Source organism: Dryobates pubescens, chromosome 21 (assembly GCF_014839835.1).
Source record: "Dryobates pubescens isolate bDryPub1 chromosome 21, bDryPub1.pri, whole genome shotgun sequence".
Classification (NCBI taxonomy): domain Eukaryota; kingdom Metazoa; phylum Chordata; class Aves; order Piciformes; family Picidae; genus Dryobates; species Dryobates pubescens.
In genome coordinates, this window is record NC_071632.1 from 5,526,975 (window position 1) to 5,549,616 (window position 22,642).

The 22,642-nt window shown below is 46.5% G+C and overlaps 1 protein-coding gene across 3 annotated transcripts in view; it reads left to right on the forward strand.

The window, feature by feature from the left end:
• Positions 1-22,642, forward strand: part of KIAA1217 (KIAA1217 ortholog) — a 295,044-nt gene that overhangs the window by 174,559 nt on the left and 97,843 nt on the right. For all 3 annotated transcript variants that reach the window (XM_054171453.1, XM_009909065.2, XM_054171454.1), the window contains exon 3: positions 6,444-6,639. In XM_054171453.1, coding sequence (XP_054027428.1) covers positions 6,444-6,639 — 196 coding nt within the window. The remainder of the gene's footprint in view (positions 1-6,443; positions 6,640-22,642) is intronic.

The following is a 22,642-nucleotide window of genomic DNA, read 5'->3' on the forward strand; positions in this document are numbered from 1 at the left end:
GATTCTATGACTCAAGGTCAGGGAGGCTGCAGGCAAGTGGGGTACCTTGGTTCAGTGCTCAGGATGGTGGGAACTGTGGCTCAGGCACTGTGTCTCTCCTTATCAAGGAGGAAAGACTTCTGGCCACTCATCCCTTGGAAATTAAGATTGCCACCAAACTGAGACTGATTGTGAGCAAGGACCAGCTTTGTAACTTGTTGTCATTGATTCAGCAGCAAACAGTGAAACATTTGTGTTTGAAGTACAGAAATAAAAGCCAGAGAGATCCCAGTAGCATTGGGGAATGGGAGAAATAACTCCTACAGTCTATATGGTGTTGAGGGGGCAGCTGCCCTCCTGCTCTCTTCAGCTCTGGTGAATGTAGACTCATAGAATCATAGAATTGTTAGGGTTGGAAGAGACCTCAAAGATCATCTAGATCCAACCCCCCTGCCATGGGCAGGGACACTTCACGCTAGATCAGGCTGCTCAGAGCCACATCCAACCTAGGTGGTGACCTGCACCTGCTCCTGCCATGGTGGCATTTCCAACTGATGGTGTCTGAAAGGAAGATGCCATAGATTTTTTTTCATTTCCTGATGGTGAAATGACACACAGAGAAAAGCAACCTTGTCACGAAGGATGGTTTTATGCTGCATTCAGCTGCTGAATCATCTCCCCACCCCCCATGCCCCCAGTGAGAGAGAGTATCCAAATGCATCCATGGCACAGATGTGATAGGAACCTCACTTTGTACAGACATGGAGAAGCATTTGGCTTTTCTGAGAAAGTGCTATGGAAACACTGTTAGAATAAATGCTTAGGAATGTGGGCAGTACTCACTTTCTCTCCAAGAGTAATATGCCCCTACTAGCACGTCCAGGCAAGTAAAACTCAGTAGCTCTGCTAATATGAGACCCCAAAGACTCTGTATCTTAGGAAAAAGCAGATCCATCCATAATTTGGGTCTGATAGAAATATGGGGAAGAAATAGTCTTGTTGCAGTAGTAAGAGCTCGTGTGCTCAGCACTGGTTAGGCCACACCTTGAGTCCTGTGTCCAGTTCTGGGCTCCTCAATTTAAGAAGGACATTGAGACACTTGACTGTGTCCAGAGAAGGGCAACGAGGCTGGGGAGAGGTCTGGAGCACAGCCCTGTGAGGAGAGGCTGAGGGAGCTGGGGTTGTTTAGCCTGGAGAAGAGGAGGCTCAGGGGAGACCTTATTGCTCTCTGCAACTCCCTGAAGGGAGTTTGTAGCCAGAAGGGGGTTGGTCTCTTCTCCCAAGCAACCAGCACCAGAACAAGAGGACCCAGTCTCAAGCTGTGCCAGGGGAAGTATAGGCTGGAGGTGAGGAGAAAGTTCTTCTCAGAAAGAGTAATTGGCCATTGGAATGTGCTGCCCAGGGAGGTGGTGGAGTCACCATCCCTGGAGGTGTTCAAAAAAAGACTGGATGTGGCACTTGAAGCCATGGTTTAGTTGTCATGAGGTGTTAGGTGATGGGTTGGACTTGATGATCTCTGAGGTCTTTTCCAACCTGGTTGATTCTGTGATAGTTCACAATGAATAAACTCATACCCTAAACACAGCCTGTTTCTACACAGATTTGCAGTCTGTCACCTGTCCTGTAGCCATCTTCAGCACCATTTACAGGTCAGATACTTTACTTGAAGGTCAAGAAAAGCATACTCCCATTTTTCTTGTATTTTTGTTTTCTTTATTTGAAATGTCAAGAAGTCTCTCAAATGGTTTGGTTTGGTGTTGTTTGCCTATGCTAAGTGTGTTCTTTAGAGCATGTGGTTAGAAAGGATGATTTTTCTGCTGCTCTGTTAATCTTTGATGTCTTCTTTTACCATTTGGACACCGTCAGGAATGCTAGCAGCTTCAAAAATGTGTGTGATAAGATTCCTCTCCTGAAGAGACAAATTGCAGCTGACACCGTGCTCTGTGTTTCACTACCCTCATGGTAAAAACCCTGTTCCTAACATCCAATCTAAATCTGCTCTTCTCCAGTTGGAAGCCATTGCTGTCACCACAGGCCTTTGTAAATAGTCTCTCTCCATCCTTCTTGCAGACCCCCTTCAAGTGCTGGAAGGTCATTATTAGGTCTCCCCAGAGCCTTCTCTTCTCCAGGCTGAACAAGCCCAGCTCCCTCAGTCTGTCTTTGTAGCAGAGGTGCTCCAACCCCCTGATCATTTTCATGGCCCTCCTCTGGACCCACTCCATCAGGTCTCAGTCATTGCTTTCATTTGGCTTATGCACCGTGGAGCTACAGCCCTATCCTGACTCTCATGACAGCAGTCTCCACTGTGACCCTAGCTGGGTTCTGATGGATCCTGAAATACAAGCTATGTGGTGAATATTTCTTTTGGAAATGCTTATGCTCTGCACTCACATTTCCCAGTTTCTGGAATAGCCACTGCTGTTGCTGTGCTTGAGAATCATTTCATAATCTGTTTCAAATTCAGAGTTGCTCCTGAAATGCAGCATTCACATGAGCAGAGTATGACAAATGGCTTGGAGCCTTCCCTGAGCAGTATGTGTGTGTGTGTGATGGATCTTGTTAATAACTTGCATTGGTTTGAAGTTTCTGTTACTCCACTTACCAGAGTGGAGCTACTGTGGGTTTGCAGTGGTGTATGTGAAGAGGAGGGCTGGAATTTACATCTGAGTGGTGTGCTGCTTCTTTGCTTCAGAAGGCTCTGCTATGCCTTTTGGGGCTGCAGTATTTGGAGTGAGGAATGAGGCCTGGCAAAAAAAGGTCTTTTTTTTTTACTGTGCTGGGTTGGCCTTGGCTGGACACCAGGTGCCCACCAGAGTCACTCTATCACTCCCCTCTTCAGCAAGACAGAACAGGGAGAAAAGAAAGTGAGAAAATAACTCCTGGGTCAAGACAAAGGCAGTTTAATAAAGCAAAAGCAAACGCCACACATGGAAGCAAAGGAAGACAACACATTTATTCTCTGCTTCCCTTCAGCAGATGATGTCCAGCCACTTCCTGGGAAGCTGGGCTTCAGAGCACAGAGTGGTTGCTCCAGAAGACAAATACCATAACAGCAAATGCTGCCTTGCTCCCTCATTAGCTTTCACTGCTGAGCAGACATCACATGGTGTGGACTATCCCTTCAGCCACTTTGGGTCAGCTGTCCTGGCTATATCCCCACCCGAGATTTTGCCCATCCATAGCCTACTGTTTGAGGAGAGGTGGAATGCTGAAGATACAACCTTGATACTGTGTGAGCACTGCTCAGCAGCAGACAAAATGCTGGTGTGTTATCAGCACCTTCTAGCTATTGATACAAAGCACAGCACTGTGAGGTCTGCTGTGGGAAATGTTACCTCCATCTCATAGAATTGGTAGGGTTGGAAGGGGCCTCAAGGATCATCCAGTTCCAACCCCCCTGACATGGGCAAGGACACCTCATACTAGATCAGGTTGCTCACAGCCACATCCAGCATGCCCTTAAAAGCTTCCAAGGATGAGTCTTCCATCACCTCCCTGGGCAACCTGTTCCAGTGTCTCACCACCCTCATGGTGAAGGATTTCTTCTGTCAGCCAGACCCAATGCATTTAGTCACAGTAATGATGGCAGAGGACTCTGAGATGCTGTATATTAGGTCCTCAGGAATTACCCCAGGGCCAACACAGCATTGCAGAGGTTGGCTCCATCTGCCCACTGACAAGATAGGCTGGGCAACTGCACAAGCCAAAGCTGTGTCTGCTGCTCCTGGCAATGAAGTATCCCCTTACTGCTGAAACATGCACCTGTTCCATGTATCAATAGGCTGCACACATGGAGCTGAGGGTCTCAAATGACATCTGGGGATTCAAATGGAAGAGAAACAAAAATAAGCTGAGGTGAAGCAAAATAAGCTTGGTTCCTATTATCAGAATATTTTCTTTTCTTAAAGAAACAAAAGCAATCCCTTCCCAACAAACTCTGGAGTTAAAGAGCTTTTTGCAGGTTGATAGAGTTGCCTTTTGTTGTTTTTTTGTTGGTTTGGGGTTTTTTGTATCTGATTTTAGTTGTGGCTTTCTAGAACATGAGAGTTAAGTGCTTTCTAGCTCCCTCTTAATGAATACCCACATATAAGTTGTTCATCATTACAAGGAGATGCAAAGCTGTAATCACTTGGGCTGAGAGGGGATCTTATTAATGTCTATAAATATCTGAGGGATGGGTCTCAAGAGGAGGGTGCCAGGCTCTTTTCAGTGGCACCCAGTAGTAGGACAAGAAATAATGGATAGAAGTTAGAGCCCAGGAAGTTCCAACTCAGCATGAGGAGACACTGTGAGGGAGATGGAGCACTGGAGCAGGCTGCCCCGAGAGGTTGTGGAGTCATCTTCTCTGGAGACTTTCAAAATCCACATGGATGTGTTCCTGTGTGACCTGCCCGAGGTGATCCTGCTCTGGCAGGGCTGTTGGACCCAATGATCTCTGGAAGTCCCTTCTAACCCCCTAACATTGTATGAATCTATGAATCTGCTCCTGGAATAAGCCTGTGTGAATAAAATGCTCCAGCAGTGGTGGTTCCCAAGCCATTTTGGCAAGCTGAACAAAGAAGTCCTGACTAATCAAATTCTTCCTCTGTGTTTGCAGGCCACTTGTCACCTCTGCAAGTTTTCAGGTACAAGTCCCTGTATTCACAAGCTGCAGACTGGTGCTGACCATGCCATAGGCACTTCAGAGCACGTTTTACTTTGCTCAGAACAAATGTTCTTAGCCTTAAGTCCAGCAAGAATTCAATGCTCTTGAAAAATTTCACTGCAGGACATGGGATAATCACCAATATGTTGATATTAGTAGTTCAAAAGTGAACAGTTCAGGAGGATTTAGCTTTCTTGTGAGGCACTTCTAATCTATTGTAGTTTGTGAGCAACTGAACAACATGGCAACAACAGCCAGCTAATGAAAATCTAGTAAAAGGCAAAGTTCCTCACACATTCCAGGTCACACAGGGAATACTGATTGGTGCATGCTATTGCTGAGAAGGATCTCACCTCACTTCACTTGAAAAACCACTGAAGGAAGCAGATGTCAGCCAGATATGTCATCCTGACTTCCCAGAAAACAGCAAAATCTTTTCTTGGTCTTGACAGCATCCTCAAACCTAGAGCTGAAGCAGATTTTAATACAGGGGATTTCTTTCTTAATGTACTGGCATCATCCCTTTAATGATAGGGAAGAGGAAAGCATGTTTTGTGACACCTTGTGTCTGGTGCTGATTGTAGGTCTTTGTATTTCATATTTGTAGTTCATGTTTTCACCCTGGTTTGGGGACAGAGTAAGCTTGCTTGGATTTGAATTGCTGCTTGTACAGTGTCTGTTCCGGTTTGTTGTGGTGCAGAGTTTGCTTAAGAGACTGGAAAATTATGCTTAGAATCATAGAATGGTCTGGGTTGGAAGGGACCTCCGAAGGTCATCCAGTCCAGCCCTCTCTGCACTCAGCAGGGACATCCTCAACTAGATCAGGCTGCCCAGAGACCTGTCAAGCCCCACTTCAAATATCTCCAGGGACAGGGACCCAACTACATCCCTGGGCAACCTGTTGCAGTGTTCCACCACCCTCATAGTAAAGAACCTGTTCCTAATAGCCAATATAAATCTGCCCCTCTCTAGTTTGAAGCCTAAGTAATAGCAGCATGTGGTTGAGGGAGTTTCACTATATGGTCTTGAGTTTGCTTCTTAAAGCAACATCTCTTTGTAGAAAGCACTTAGGATGTGCACAAACAAATACAATACCCAGGACTCTGTGTCTCCTATCGAGTGTGGGTTTGTTAGGTATAACTTCTACAGTGAGGAGTCAGTAGAAGTGCATAAGTTAAACCATTCCTCTCCCCTGACTGAGAGAGTCAGCTTTTTCCAGATACTGTGTTTAGCAATTTACTGCTATGATTGCCCAGTAAAAACCCTGGGTGATTTGGTCAGTTAATGAAGACGTTTCTGACTTGTGCTGATGCAACGTGCCGATTTTACTCGCTGGTGCAAGCAAACTAATAATTTGTGACTTCAGCTAGAGATATTGGATGGTTGTTTTGGCTGTGCTGCATGACCTGGTGGCCCAGCAGAATATGCTGAGGAGATTGATAGCTTGCAGCTACATTGCAATATTCCTTCTCAGAGGATTTCTCTTAGTAGACTTGTCCACAGCAGTGTGTGGGTATGTCTATGCTGTAGTGGTTGTTTGAGCAGCAGCAAGGAGTGGCATCACCGTACATCTCCTCAGCACATGTCTTATCCTCAGGGCCTTGTTAGCAACAATTTGAAGTGTGTGGGTGTACAAGTATAAAAACCATAGCAGAATACTCAAGGACACTGTTTTCCTAAATAACCCACACAGAAGTGACCTTCAGCATTCCAATATTTGAAGAAGTTTGAACTTCTTCCTCCTGCTCGCTCTTTGTTTTGTTTTCCCCCCTCTATTCCAGTTTCAGTATGCCAACAATGAAAATACTCTCTTTTGCAGACTAGAAGCCCAAAGCCGTGCCAGAGCCCGCAGCCCACTCTGGGAGACCAGACAGAACACCTCTCTGAAGCATCAGCTGATTCCTTAGAGGCCATGTCCGAGGGGGACTCTCCAAGCCCCTTCTCAAGGGGCAGCCGCACGCGGGCGAGCCTTCCCGTGGTGCGCTCGGCAAACCAAACCAAGGAGAGATCGCTGGGTAAGACCTTCCTTCAATCCTTCTCCTCTCTGCTTCTAGCCTGTGTTCTCCATTTGGGCATTCAAAAGAGTTTTTAAATGGTATCTTTGACCATCATGAGTAAATTTGCAGATGACACCAAGCTGGGGGCAGGAGTTGATCTGCTGGAGGGCAGAGAGGCTCTGCAGAGGGACCTGGACAGGCTGGACAGATGGGCAGAGTCCAAGGGCAGGAGATTTAACACATCCAAGTGCCAGGTTCTGTACATTGGCCACAGCAACCCCATGCAGTGCTACAGGCTGGGGTCAGAGTGGCTGGAGAGCAGCCAGGCAGAGAGGGACCTGGGGGTGCTGGTTGATGGTAGGCTGAACATGAGCCTGCAGTGTGCCCAGGCAGCCAGGAGGGCCAATGGCATCCTGGCCTGCATCAGGAACAGTGTGGCCAGCAGGAGCAGGGAGGTCATTCTGCCCCTGTACACTGCATTAGTTAGGCCACACCTTGAGTCCTGTGTCCAGTTCTGGGCCCCTCAGTTTAGGAAGGAGGTTGACTTGCTGGAGCATGTCCAGAGAAGGGCAACAAAGTTGGTGAGGGGTCTGAAACACAAGCCCTATGAGGAGAGGCTGAGGGAACTGGGGTTGCTTAGCCTGGAGAAGAGGAGGTCCAGGGGAGACCTTATTGCTGCCTACAACTACCTGAAGGGGGGTTGTAGCCAGGTGGAGGTTGGTCTCTTCTGCCAGGCAACCAGCACCAGAACAAGAGGACACAGCCTCAAGCTGCACCAGGGGAGGTTCAGACTGGATGTTAGGAAGAAGTCCTTTATAGAAAGAGTGATTGGCCATTGGAATGGGCTGCCCGGGGAGGTGGTGGAGTCACCATCATTGGAGGTGTTTAGGAGGAGACTTGATGGGGTGCTTGGTTGCATGGTTTAGTTGATTAGATGGTGTTGGATGATAGGTTGGACTCAATGATCTTGAATGTCTCTTCCAACCTGGTTTATTCTATTCTATTCTAAGTACCATAATGACTCATAGAATCATTAAGATTGGAGGAGACCTCTAAGATAGCAAAGTCCAACCATCTATCCAACACCACTGTGCCCTCTGAACCATGTTGTGAAGTGCCATGTCTATGTGGTTTTTTAGAACACCCCCAGGAATAATGGCTCCTCATCTCCAATGTAAACTTCCCCTGGCACTGTTTTCAGGCCGTTTCCTCTCCTTCTATCACCTGAGACTAGGGAGAGGAGACCAACCCCCACCTCATTCCAGCCTCCTTCCAGGGAGTTGTCAAAGGCAAATAATTGAAAGAGTTGAAAAAGTGAAGACTTTGCCAGCACATCATTTTTAATGTCAGCTTGTTCCCTGGGCATGAGCTCAGAATGGGGTCCTGGGTAACTTAGGGGAATGCTGGAATTATCATAAGATCTGTAAGTGTCCTGGGAAGGTGATACACGAGAAAGATGCAGACTCTGGCATGAAATGCTGACTTGATGTTAAAACTCAGTCTTGCAAATACTTTTTGCCATGCCTGCACTCCGTGTGGCAGTGAGCTTGTTGCACCCTCATTTTCAGACAGGAGACACAGGCTTTTCTCACTTCAACACCTCTTCATCATCTTTATCATCTTGGTCCAGCCTAGCTGGATGAGACCTAGAGATAGATATTCTTGGCTGACAGACCCAGCTCTCAGAGACAAGGCTAGGTATTTGTGTGGCATCAGCTTTCCAGGCAGAGGCTTTGAACAGATGTCTGATGGAGATGCCCTTTACTTCGGGGCAGTGCTCTTCCATCTGCATGGTGACACAGGTGATGTGCCAGTGCAGGTGGACAGCTCTGCTCTGCTGCTCTCATTCTTCCCAAGGAGGATGTGGACCTGATGGAGTGTGTCCAGAAGATGGTTACAAAAATGATCAGAGGGCTGGAGCACCTCTCCTATGAAGACAGGCTGAGAGAGTTGGGGTTGTACAGCCTGCAGAAAAGAAGATTTCAGGAAGACCTTATAGTGGCCTTCCAGCACTTGAAAGGGCCTACAAGAAGGCTGGGGAGGGGCCATTTCCAAAGGCATGTAGTGACAGGACCAGGGACAGTGGTTTTAAACTAGAGAGGTAGATTTAGACTGAACATTAGGAAGAAGTCTTTTACTATGAAGGTCGTACTATGAAGGAACAGGTTGCTCAGGCAGGTGGGGGAGACCCCAGCCCTGGAGGCATTCAAGGTCAGGCTTGATGGGGCTCTGAGCAACCTGATCTAGTTGGGAATGTCCCCACGTACTGCAGGGGGGTTGTACTAGATGGCCTTTGAAGGTCCCTTGTAATCCAGTGCATGGTATGTATGATTGTGTGATATCTCAGGGCTGAATTAATCCCAGCTGTGAAACAGAGCTCCTTTCCTGGTGGTGGATCTTGTCCTGGAAGCTGCTGTCAGCTGATGGGTGGTACCAGTAAAGGCTGGGGTTTCTGGGGGGCAAGGCAGCAGTTTGCCCTGCTGTGGGAAGGCAGGTAATGTGCATGGGAATGCTGAGGAAGGCAGGGTTTTGCTCAAAGGTAATAAACTGAACTGCTGCTCCCAACATCCTGAGTGACATAGCCCGAGGGATGGGCTGTATATCAGACCATGCTTGTAAGCTTGTCACAGTGTTTCTGTGTTCCTCAACAATCTCACTTTCTGTCAAGGGTACTACAATATCCAACAACCACAATGAATGAGAACTAGGCTGGAAGGGGTCCCTGCCACCCCCAGAGCTGGCAGGTGCAGAACAGCAGGGCTGGGGACAAGGGACTGATGCCTGCTTGTGTTAGCTCATGGAGCAACGCTGCTGATGTCCCAAAGCCACTGGCCCACCAATATGTCAGGCTCTTTGGGTTGAAAATTTCACAGACTCACAGAACTGTCAGGGTTGGAAGGGACTTCAAGGATCAGCCAGTTCCAACCCCCCTGCCATGGGCAGGGACACCTCACACTACAGCAGGTTGCTCACAGCCACATCCAGCCTGGCCTTAAACACCTCCAGGGATGAGGCTTCTACCACTTCCCTGGGCAACCTGTGCCAGTGTCTCACCACCCTCATGGGGAAGACTCCAAGCTGGTCAAGACTGTTTTAGAGGTGTATTTAAGAGCAAGTGTGTAGCAGATGTGTGTTTATTATACACAGAGAGGATTCATCTCTGCCTACATACCACTGCTGGCTGGGGTGTCCTCAGAATGGTCTGCTTCAGCCTGAGGATTTCTGGAACACATCCATCTGCTCCACTACGATGTCAAATAGATTGGGCTTTTGCAGGTCCCTGTGTGACACTCAGTCCAGTCTCACCATATGGGTTTCAACTATCACTCATTGATCACCCCAGGCTATGTAGGGTACCTCAGCTCTGAACTTCTATTTCAGATATGAGCTGAGTATTGACAAACAGCTTTGGAGGCACATCAGAGCAGGCAGCCTGCTATGCACCAGTGAAAAAGCTTTGTGGCTGTCAGTGGTGTATACAACAGACTTCTTTCTGGACAAGCCTTCAGTGCTCATCACTATGAATAAACCTGGCAACAGGACCATAGGAAGTGCTGTGCTAGATTAGACCACTTGGCCCCATAGTTTGTCTCCAAGAAGGACCTTAGGCAGCTAGTGTAGGCAAGAGTAAGAACAGGCTAAGTATCCTTCTCCAAGTACTCTCCTAGCCTCAAGCTATCTCCAGCTTAGGGATTTCCTGGTTAATGGTTTCTGCCTGCATAATAACCCACAAGAAGTGTCTCCTCCAGGTATTTGTTCAGTCTCCCTTTGAAGCCATGTAAATTTTTTGCATCCACAACAGTGCAGATGTGACTTTGGCAGCAAGATTCTGTTGGTTTACTGCCCAGCCATTGCTTCTCTCTTGCTTTGTTTTGTATTTGCTTATCTGCTCTAAGTCATGCCCTCTTGTCCTTGTGTTGGAAATGACAGCAAACATCAGATCGCTGTCTGATCCCCCTGGGCCATCATCTGGTTTTGCAGGCCTGTCATTGCCCTCAGGTCATCTCTTTTCCAGTCTGAGAAGTGCTGCTGTAGTCATCTGTTCTTCATTCAGGAGCCATCCTGGACATTCTATAAGCATTGCTGCCCTTCTTTGCAGTTTAACAGTATCTTTGAGAGATGAGAGGACTGGAAACTCACTATTAAGTAGTCTACTTTTAAACTCTGTGGCGTACCCTGAAATGTGTTGTCCAGGTCCTAATGGAGGATGGTCACGTTAAGGTGTACATTTAATGCATTGGTCAGGATTTCAGACCCTATCTCAGCCTGTCTGCACAGAATCACAGAACATGAGGGGTTGGAAGGGACCTTGAAAGCCCATCCAGTCCAAGCCCCCTGTCAGAGCAGGACCACCTAGAGCAGGTCACACAGGAATACATCCAGGAGGGTTTTGAATGTCTCCAGTAAAGGAGACTCCACAACCTCTCTGAGCAGCCTTTTCCAGGGCTCTGTCACCTTCACAGGCAAAAAGTTTCTCCTTAGGTTCATGTGGAACCTCCTTTGCTCCAGCTTGCACCCAGTGTCCAGAGAAGGGCAACAAAGCTGAGGAGGGGTTTGGAGCACAGCCCTGTGAGGAGAGGCTGAGGGAGCTGGGGTTGCTTAGCCTGGAGAAGAGGAGGCTCAGAGGAGACCTCATGGCTGTCTACAACTACTTGAAGGGAGGTTGTAACCAGGTGGGAGTTGGTCTCTTCTCCCAGTCAACCAGCAACAGAACAAGAGGACACAGTCTCAAGCTGTGCCAGGGGAGGTTTAGGCTGGATGTTAGGAAGAAATTCTTCCCAGAGAGATTGGCCACTGGAATGTGCTGCCCAGGGAGGTGGTGGAGTCACAATTATTGGAGGTGTTTAGGAGAAGACTGGATGAGGCACTTGGTGCCATGGTTTAGTTGATTAGATGGTGTTGGGTGATAGGTTGGACTCAATGATCTTTTCCAACCTGGTTAATCCTATTCTGTTCTATTCTATTCTATTCTATTCTATTCTATTCTATTCTATTCTATTCTGTTCTGTTCTGTTCTGTTCTGTTCATTGTCCCTTGTCCTATTATTGGACATCACTGAGCAGAGCCTGGCTCTGTCCTCCTGACACTCACCCCTCACATCTTTATAAACATGAATGAGGTCACCCCCCCTCAGTCTCCTCTAAGCTAAAGAGCCCCAACTCCCTCAGCCTTTCCTCACAGGCAGATGTTCCACTCCCTTCAGCATCTTTGTGGCTCTGCACTGGACTTTTTCAAGCAGTTCCCTGAGGTCCTTCTTGAACTGAGGGGCCCAGAACTGGAGAGCCTGGCTTATCTCAGCATGAAGAGGCAAAATACAGGGACAAACAAACAAACCAGCAAATTAAAAAAGGAAGAAAGAGGAAGCAATGTGATACGAAGCATTTCAGTTGAGAGGTTTTAGATTTGAAACTGGAGTCAGATGCTCAGCCTCTTCCCTCCTGTATCACAGGAGGGGTCACAGCTGTGTGTGTAGCTGAAGGGATCATCACACTAGCCAGGTAATAAATTGTCATCACTCCACAATCTGTCATCTTCAGGTTGTTCCAGCAACTATTCATAGCATTTCCTGTGTGATCTGCGCTAGCTGATCCTGCTCTGACAGAGGGGGTTGGACTGGATGATCTTTTGAGGTCCCTTCCAACCCCTAACATTCTGTGATTCTGTGAAATAGTTTCCTTTAAAAGGCAGTGTAAAAACTATCCTGAAATAGTTCAGCTTTAGGTTAGCAGTCTTCAATGTCTTTCTTTTACAATGATGTCTTTTCAGTCTTTCCTGCCAGTGTGTTCTAGCAGCACCACGAGTAATGGTTGGAAAACTTCCTTTTGAGACTCCTTGTAGGCCCCCCTGTTAGGTTTGGTTTTACTTGCAGCAGTACAAGGGCAGTATTTGGGGTTTGGGGGTTTGGGTTTCTTTTTAAAGGGAAACTGTTGGGGATTTCAGCTTTAATTGTCATGAAAATATTTCTGTTCTTAGGATGTTACACAAGCCATGCAGAAACATCTCCCTTCCCATTCCCATGCATTTTTAAATTGAATCTCATTTCAATACAAATTATGTTTGGATTCTCAGCCAACATAACTTCAGTGAGGAAAGGGAGTGAATTTTGTGGGGTTTTTTTACTCTTACATTGACTATCTCGATGCCATTGTGTTAAAAAACTCACCTTTTATCATAGAGTTGTCAGGGTTGGAAGGGACCTCGAGGATTATCTAGTTCCAACCCCCCTGCCAGGGGCAGGGACACCTCACACTAGGTCAGGTTGCCCAGAGCCACATCCAGCCTGGCCTTAAAAACCCCCAGGGATGAGGCTTCCACCACCTCCCTGGGCAACCTGTTCCAGTGTCTCACCACCGCCATGGGGAAGAACTTCTTCCTAACATCCAACCTGAATCTCCCCATGTCTAGTTTTGTTCCATTCCCCCCAGCCCCGTCACTCCCTGACACCCTAAAAAGTCCCTCCCCAGCTTTCTGAGAGTCCCTTTCAGATACTGAAAGGCCACAAGAAGGTCTTCTCAGAGCCTTCTCTTCTGCAGACTGAACAGCCCCAACTCTCTCAGTCTGTCTGAGTCTATTCAATGCTTTATACCATGAAAAGCTACCTTGCAAATATTCGAGGCAGAAAAGATAGAAGAAAGGCATGAAGTAATTAACCCCATCCCAACCCTGGCTTAAATAACAGGCTTGAGGGAACTGCCTTCTGCAAAGCAAAACTAAAATGGGAAACTCCAGGAAGAGATGGAAATACTGGTTTTGGTCTTTTGTAGACCCAAATCTGCTGCAGTTGACATTCCAGAGGTAAGGGACCCATTTCCTTCAACCAAACCAGGACAGGGTCAGTGAGAGGTGTGACCTGCTGCAGGTACCCAGGATACTCTGATAAAGCACACACATATCCCACTTGTAGGGAGGTTGTAGCCAGGTGGGGGTTGGTCTCTTCTCCCAGGCAACCAGCACCAGAACAAGAGGACACAGTCTCAAGCTGTGCCAGGGGAAGTTTAGACTCGACGTGAGGAGAAAGTTCTTCACTGAGAGAGTTGTTAGCCATTGGAATGTGCTGCCCAGGGAGGTGGTGGAGTCCCCATCCCTGGAGGTGTTCAAGAGGGGATTGGACGTGGCGCTTGGTGCAATGGTTTAGTCATGAGGTGTTGGGTCACAGGTTGGACTCAATGATCTTTGAGGTCTCTTCCAACCTTGGTGATTCTGTGATTCTGTTCCTTATGCAGGTTCTTATTTTCCTAACTACATGTAAGTCAGTATGTGTTTAAATTGTGGCCTGAACTCACACACAGCATTTAAAGGGATGTAGCAAGAATGCATTTTTGGCTCCCCCAGCGTCATGGCTGTGTCAGTCAGGACTAATCCAATAGGACGTGGTATTCATGTGGAGTCGACCCAGAGACCAGTTTTCCAGTGGTGGGCCCATTTAAAATTTCAGGCCCAGCTTTCCAAAGGGAAGGCCTTTCTTTCTTGGCTCAGAGGTCCATCAGAAATCAGCGCTTGTCTGAGCAATCTGCGGCCTGGAGACAAAAGCGAGATGTTAAACTAAATGAATTCGCTCTGCAAGGCAAACACTAAATGTATTTTTAAGTCTCCTATTTGAAAGCTGGGAGTTATTCCAGTGTGATTACTGTGGGGGGAAAAAAAAATTATCTAGCAAAACTGTCAGAGCCAGAATCAGCTCTGGAAATCTGGAAGGTGCTCAAAAGCTTTCGTCAGAATTCACTTGCAATTTGCCTGGAGGAAGCAGAACCTGACAAGCACCCAGTGAGGTTATGCCAGCAGCCAGCGTGTGCCTGCGCTGCAGCTCGCTGCTGTCGCTGCTCTGGTGCCTCCACAAAGGAATGAAGGCTGGCAGATGGTTTCATTTGGGTGTCACATCCTTGCAAATGATGGCCCTGGCACCAGCATCCTCTCTGTCGTGACCAAGGGTCAGGGTGGTTGATGCGATGGGTGGCAGCCCCCAAGGGCAGGGTGTGACCACAACCTCCAACCGCAGAAACAGCTCCCACAGAATCAGGCTGTACATCTTTACCCTGGTGAGACCTCACCTGGAGTATTGCATCCAGTTTGGGGCTCCCCAGTTCAAGAGGAACAGACATCTACTTTAAGAGAGTCTTTTGGGCTCCCCAGTTCAAGAGGGACAGGGATCTACTCAAGAGAGTCCAATGGAGGGCTACGAGGATAATGAAGGGACTGGATCACTGCCTTATGACAATTGGCCGAGAGCCCTGGGGCTGTTCAGTCTGAAGAGAAGACCGAGAGAGGATTTAATACATGTCTATAAATATCTGAGGGCTGGGTGTCAAGAGGGAGGGGACAGGCTCTGCTCAGTTGCACCCCAGGATAGGACAAGGGGCAATGGATATAAATTGCAGCACAGGAGGTTCCATCTCAACATGAGGAGGAGCTTCTTCACTGTTGAGGGTCACAGAGCACTGGAGCAGGCTGCCCAGAGAGGTTGTGGAGTCTCCTTCTCTGGAGACTTTCCAGCCCTGTCTGGACATGTTCCTATGTGACCTGCTGTAGATTCTATGGTCCTGCTCTGGCAGGGGGGTTGGACTCAATGATCTTCAGAGGTCCCTTCCAACCCCTAGCATCCTGTGTGATCCTGTGCTCCAGGGCTGGATGCTGGATTGAAGGAGAGCATAGTACAAGGAGGGATTTCTGTAAGTGCACAAGGAATTGGGTTTGAGAAATCAGTGAAGAGGATGGAGCTTTATGGCATGAGGGTTGTGAGTACCTTCTCTGGGTGTCCCAGCCAGGACTTCTGGCCACTGTGATCCAGATGGATAAGGAGTAGAGGATGACTGGACTTCTTCCTGATAAACCTGATAGCATGGAGAGGCCTCTGCAGAAATACCTGATCCTTCCCACATTTGCATTTTATTTGCCTTTGGAGGATTACTTTCAGAAGGAAAATTACACAAACCCTTACAGATTGGCATGCAGAGGGCCTTAAGCAATCATGCAGCATTCCAAATATGATTTGTTAGTCCCCTAATCTGAAGTTCTATCGGCCACTGATTTTAGTATCTGACTAATTACTTTGCTGCCACTGGAAATGCTCCTACTGATTCTAACAGTAAGAGCTAGATTTTGATAGCATTTCTTGCAGGTGCTTCTCAAAGCCTGCTTAAAAGAAAATCAGTGTTGTAATTGCAATGGGACAGTGGCATGGTAGCTATCACCCAGCAGCAGGAAGAACTCTATGTGTGTATGCAATGTCCTGTAAGACTTGCACTGAAAACCAGAAATGCCCAAGGTGGGACTTATGTATTATATTGGTGGTAATTAATTGTTATTTACTATTTATGAGCTAGAAATTAGAACAGACATGTTAAATCAGGCAGCAGATGTGTGAATGGCTATAGATTTTACAAGAGAAGCCTGTGGTTTGTTAGCATTGGCACTGCCCTCTCTGATTCCTTAGGGCATGATTCAAGCCTAATGAAGTCAGCAGGATCTTCATGGGAGAGAAATTCCCTGGGAACTGCATTTCAGCTTCAGACTGAGTACAGCTTTAATGTATTCAGTCAGCTTAAAGAAATCTTCCCTATCTTGTCTTCTTACAGAGTATGCAAAGCAGCCAACATGCAAAAAGGTCATGTAAATATTTGCTGTCATGGTCAGATGCATTAACATGGGCTGGCAGATCTATAGGAAAAACATCCTGAAACAACTAGTTCCAATTATTGAACTGAAACACAGAGCCTAGGAAATTACAGTGTTCTGAAGTAACAGTCCTGTTCCTGTCCTGCTTTGCTAAACTTTCTCTTCTTACACAAGTCTTCAAATTACAGTTTTAGGACTTGGACAGGAAAAAAGGCTTCTAACACACCTTTTACCTGCCATATTTTGCATTAAAAGAGCATCAAAAGCTAAAGCAACCTATTGACACAGCATAGTGCTGAGATGCTTTTCTATTTCATATATTGTCCCTACTTGATTTGTGAAAGACAACTCAATGGAAGGGTGGAATATGAGCTTTCCCAGGCTGGCATTTGTTTACTTAACAGATTCTTCCCCCAAAAATCATCAAAAGAGAGAATTGTTTTGCTTGGAAAAGACCTTTAAGATCATTGAGTCCAACCATTCTCTAACTCTACCAAGGCTGGTGCTAAACCATGTTCCTCAGCACCACATCTCTGCCTCTTTTAAACACTTCCAGGGATGGGGATTCAACCACCTCCCTGGGGAGCCTGTTTCAGGGGTTGAGAACCCTTTCAGGAAGAAGTATCTTCTAAATCTCCAAACTAAACCTCCTCTGGTGCTGCTTGAGGCCATTTCCTCTTATCCTATTGCTTGTAACTGGGGAGAAGAGACCAACCCCCTTTTGCTCCAACCTTCTCTCAGGCAGTTGTAGAGAGTTAGAAGGTCTTACCTCCTTTTCTCCAGACTAAACAACCCCAGTTCCCTCATCCACTCCTCATGAGAAGGTCCTGGGTGTACTAGGAAAAAAAACCAGACTTCCAAGCAGCAAGATCTTATTTGGTACAAACTGTCTCAAGAGAAGCACATTCTGTCTGCCACTAAAAAGCTGATAAGAGGTGTACTATAGATGCTGGCTCATGCTGGAGCTGAGTTTGTCTCCATTGCAACAGGCTGCATCAGCATGGATCCAGTGGGTTCATTGCAGTGATACTGAAGTGAATGTGCAGTGTGGTAAATAAAACCATTAGTTCTGCAGGTCTGTACCTGTCACTGCTGAAACCTATTTGAATATAATCTTTCTTATTTGTTTGCACTGCAGTAATACCGAAGGGCCTTGGCTGAAAATGAGACCTCACTGTGTTTGGCAATATACAGAGTGAGGAAATATTCCTATTGCAGGACCTTGCAACGTGAATGTAAACCAGAATGAAAGTAGTGAAGGTGAAGGGTAGAGTAATTAGAATCCAAACTGGTAAACTGAATAAAGCTATGGCAAGGTGCTAGTAGCTTTCCTCTTTACTCCAAATCATGTCCAGGCAGAAGGTGCAATGTCTTCATCCAACTCTACTGCCACTTCTTAATCTGATTTAGCAGCAGCAATTTGGGCTTTCAGCATTTGCTGTCTGCTGGACGAGGGATTTGGCAACAGGAATAGCTTGCACTGGTCAAACTCCCCTTCAGGGGAAAGGCAGGAGACCAAATGGAGCTATCCCATGGGTCATATCTGGCACAGGAGCTATCACTTGAACAACTTGGATCTAGTTTTCACATGAGGCAAGATTTCTAAGTCTACCTCTAACACAGTAAGTCAGCCAAACAGCAGGCCCTTCCATTTGCACCTGGGCATGCAAAGGAAGAAAATGAGTTGTAATTCTTTGTAGTCCAAGGTGTTGGCCAAGCAGAGAAGCACAGTACTTGCCTGCCCCTCAGCACAGCATATGGAGAATTTGCTGTCAGTGCTGACAGCAAGGCCCTGAGTGAGTACAGCTCTTGGGTTTCATCTTTGCTCCCAGCACTGGGTATGTGTTTAGGTAGTGGGTTTAGTGCATAGTTACTGGGCTAGGCCTGAGTTCTGGTTCCTGTTCTCCAAGGGAAATAATGTCAGGGAAAGGCTGCCTCTTGCTTTTGTTCTCAGCATTCCACCATCCTCATAATCAAGAACTTCTTCCTAATGTCCAAACTAAATCTATCCTTCTGTGGTTTAAACCATTGCCCTTTGTCCTAGTGCTTTCTTTGCCAACTTATCTATTTTTCCATTACTTATTATTCTGCACTTATTCCCAGTGTACTTTTTTTTTTTTGATGTTACTATTCACCCAACAAGGTCTGAAGGCCTCCTGTAGGTATTTCCCCTATTTTAGTTACAGCTAGCTTTCCCCCTTTGATTTGAAAAACATTTCAGAGCTACCAATTCATCCATGGAATGGAATGGAATGGAATGGAATGGAATGGAATGGAATGGAATAGAATAGAATAGAATAGACCAGGTTGGAAGAGACCTTTGAGATCATTGAGTCCAACCTATCACCCAACACCATCTAATCAACTAAACCATGGCACCAAGCACCCCATCCAGTCTCTTCCTAAACACCTCCAGTGATGGTGACTCCACCACCTCCCTGGGCAGCACATTCCCATGGCCAATCACTCTTTCTATGAAGAACTTCTTCCTAACATCCAGCCTAAACCTCCCCTGGCACAGCTTGACAGGTTTTGATGACTGTACTCCAGTCAACTTTTCATAGACACGAAATCTGCAGGGCAGCTGGGTCAGAAGAGAGAGGAGTACCTTGCTCACACCTGTGATTTCTGGTTCTGTGGGAAGGTTTCAGTGCTCCAGCACCCAAGCATCTCTCAGCCAAGTAAAGAATCATCATCAGCTAATGCTCCTCTTCAGACAGGAGCCCATGGATTTAGGTAGTGCTGCCAAATGGCAGTGAGATTTTTTCAGAGCAGACATTTGTAGCCTCTCTTGCCCACACAGAGAGTGTCCTCCAGAAGCTCATCCACTCCACGTCAAGCTTTGACAATATTTTATTTCCTAACACTGAGGAGCTATTTATGCCTCAGTTTTCTTCATTATGAAAGTGATGAGAGGATTATGTGAGTAACTGTATTTTTCCATTTAAAATTCATTATGTGAGAGAATAAACTGCTATTTGGAAAGGTCACAGAAGATGACTCAGTCATGTTTGTTAAGTTTACTCTTATCAAGTATTTAACTTCATATTTGCTGTTGTGTGCTTCATGCTTTTATCTCTTCAACAACCAGTTTGTAAGGATAATTACTGTTCTGTAAATAAAAGCAATTTGTGATTAAATCTCTTCCAAGCATTTGAGCTGCCCAGCACTGAGATCATTGTTAGTAACACAGCCATGATAACATGATCCTTAGTCAGGGTTAGGTCAGCACCCTGGATTAGATGGAGGTGCTGAGAGATGTCAGCTGAGTGGTGTCGTGCTGCCATAAGGAGTAAACCTTTACCAGTTGTGACTAAGGAGTCATGATCTTACCAGTACAGTGCTGAGCCATTTTGGTTATGCAGCTCCTCTAAAGCCAGCCTAGACCCTGTGAGTTCAGCCATGCTTCACCCTTACCCCACATGGGCATGTCCTCAGCTGCCAAGTGGGTTGTGCAGCCCAGCAGCAGCACCGGAGCTGAGCACCTTGCCATGCATCTGGTGTGCCTGTGTGAACTGCAGCCACAGCATGGGCAGTGTTAAAGCTCTGCTAGCTGGACTAAGTGCAGGATGGCACCCTCTAACCCAGGTGGCCAGCAGGTTGAGGGAGTGTTGTGTCCAGTTCTGGGTTTCCCAGGTCAAGAAGGACAAGGAACTACTGGGCAGAATCCAGCAGAAGGCCACAAAGACAATGAGGGGACTGGAGCATCTCACCTACAGGGAAGGCTGAGAGACCTGGAGCTATTCAGTCTGAAGAAGACTGAGAGGAGATCTTCTCAGTGCTGATCAATATCTAAATGCCATGAGGATGTGGGGCTGTTCTCTTCCAGTGGTGCCTAGAGATAGAACAAGGAGCAACAGGCACAAACTGGAACAGTTTTTCTCTTAAAATTAAGGACAAACTTCTTTGAGGGTGCTGGAGTCCTCAACCAGCCTGTCCAAAGAGGTTGTGGAGTCTCCTCTGGAGATTTTCTAAACCCACCTGGACAGGTTCCTGTGTGATCTGCTCTAGGTGAACCTGCTCTAGGTGAAACTGCTGTAGCAGGGGGGTTGGACCAGGCAATCTCCAGGCCCCTTCCAACCCACACCATTCTGTGTTTGATTCTGTAAACCCAGCACTGGTGAGTTCATCTTGCACAGGAGGTACTGCCTATGTAAATGAAGGTAATGGTACATATTCCATCACACTGAGTTGCCTTTCACGTAGGCCATCTCTGAGAGAAATGATGAAATAGTTTGCAAGTCCTTCTGTCCCTGACCCTTGGTTAAAGGAGGAGCAGAAAGTCTTTTGGTTTTGAAAAGGCTCTGTATGCAGGCAAGGAATGGCTGATCATGTGGTGTGTTCGCATGATCAGCAGCAGATCTGGGCTTTATGCTTGTAAACCTTTCTTTGAGCGTGTCCTTTCACCCCTTGGGTGTTTAATTTCCCCTACTATAAAACATACCTCTCTGCTGACAGGAGTGCTGTGAAGCAATTTGTAAAGAGGTTTAAGTTTCTAAGGCCTGGCTTACACAGAAATGTTTTCTGCTGTGTCCTTCCTGCCTTTAATGCCATGGCCTTTTGCCCATAGGCTGAAGACATATCAGAAATTCCAGAGGTATTTCTGAAACTGTGCTATACCAGCATGACGAAGGGGAAAGCTCTCCTCCAACCTGGTCTGTTCTATTCTATTCTATTCTATTCTATTCTATTCTATTCTATTCTATTCTATTCTATTCTATTCTATTCTATTCTATTCTTCTATCTCAGCTTGCTGCAGCTGACTGTGGGAAAGCCCATGGCTGGCAGCATCTAGGAGCACCTAGAAGTGGTAGCCGCAGTGCTGCCTGACTTGCATTTCCCAAGCAGTTTGCATGGTGGTGTTCCCTCATCCTCTCTGCCATTCACACCTGCCTTCCCAGAGTAGCAGGGCATTTTGCAGCCCTGTTTGGTTTGTGCCTCATAACATTTGGCACAATCTTTGTGTTTCAGGTAAATCCATTGCAACAGAAGCACAAGTGGAAGAGGGATTTCAGGGTGCATGGAGACATTAACATTCATCGTGTTTAACTTTTCTTTCCAACAGCCTTGCTGGCATATGTGCAGTGCCCTGACAAAAGCTGTGCCTGAGTTAGATTCTGTTTCTTTTTGCTTTAATTCTCCATGGGGCTAATTTTTTAGCTGAAGGTAAAAAGAAGCCTCAGAGCTTCCACGAAGCTAGCTGAGCCTGTGGGTATTACCAGTGTTCTGAGTTTCAGCTGGGCAATGTGTGGGAGAAAAAGAAATAATGTCAATAACTTAGAAGAATGGGTTTAGAATGTCTTTATTCTGTCATGCTGAAATGGGATTTTGAGCAGTGAGCAGTTAATTTTGTCAAATGGGAAATGCCCTAAAGCTTTGCTGCTTCACGAGACAGGTCAGACAGCTCAGGAGGGAAAGCAGTAGGGATTTTTTATAAGGGCATGTGATTTAAGGAAGAGTAAGCAAAAAAGGAATTTATTATGCCTTTGAAAATGTCTTTTCACCCTAGCAGTGAGAGACCGTGGCCAAAATATTTCTTTGAGCTGTGTGCTAAAGATGTCTATTTTAAGGCACAGTCTCTTTTGGATAACAGTGCATATTTGCTTTGAAAATCCAAGCCCCCAAGACAACTGGAATTTTATTTTGCATCAGTATTTTGTGAGAGTGCTAGAAGCCAGGCAGAGTCAGGACTGATCTGAAATGATTTAGTCTGCTATGGAAGATGTTTTTCTTAACTCAACCATTTCTTTTCTGTTCATAGTTTCAGTAGCTCGATATTCAGCGTGGGTTTAGTGGCCTGAAATGCAAACCCAGCTTTTTCTGCATTCTGCCCTGTCTTTGAAACTGGGCAGAAGGGGCACACACAACTCAAAAGCTGATGCATAAAGTCTGTAATTTTAGCTAAACCCCCCACATTTTTATCATTGACACAAAATCACAGAACACTAGGGGTTGGAAGGGACCTCCAGAGATCACCAAGTCCTACCCCCAGGATCACCCAGGGTAGTCATAGAATCAAATCATAGAATCAATAAGGTTGGAAAAGACCTCAGAGATCATCAAGTCCAACCTATCACCTAACACCTCATGTCTAACCAAACCATGGCTTCAAGTGCCACGTCCAGTTCTTTTCTGAAACCTCCAGGTGGAGTGTGAATGTGTCCAGAGAAAGAGACTCCACAACCTCTCTGTTCCAGCACTCCATCACCCTCACTGTGAAGTTTCTCCTCATGTTGAGCTGAAACCTACAGACCACGGAGATTGGGGTCAATACACACGACCAAGATGATTGAGTATTGTCCCTTTATTGTTCCAGTATTGTAGGACTAGAGTGCAAGCATAGTGAGTACAGCACAGTAGTGTAAAGCAAAGAAGAAGGGAAGGGAAGGGAAGGGAAGGGAAGGGAAGG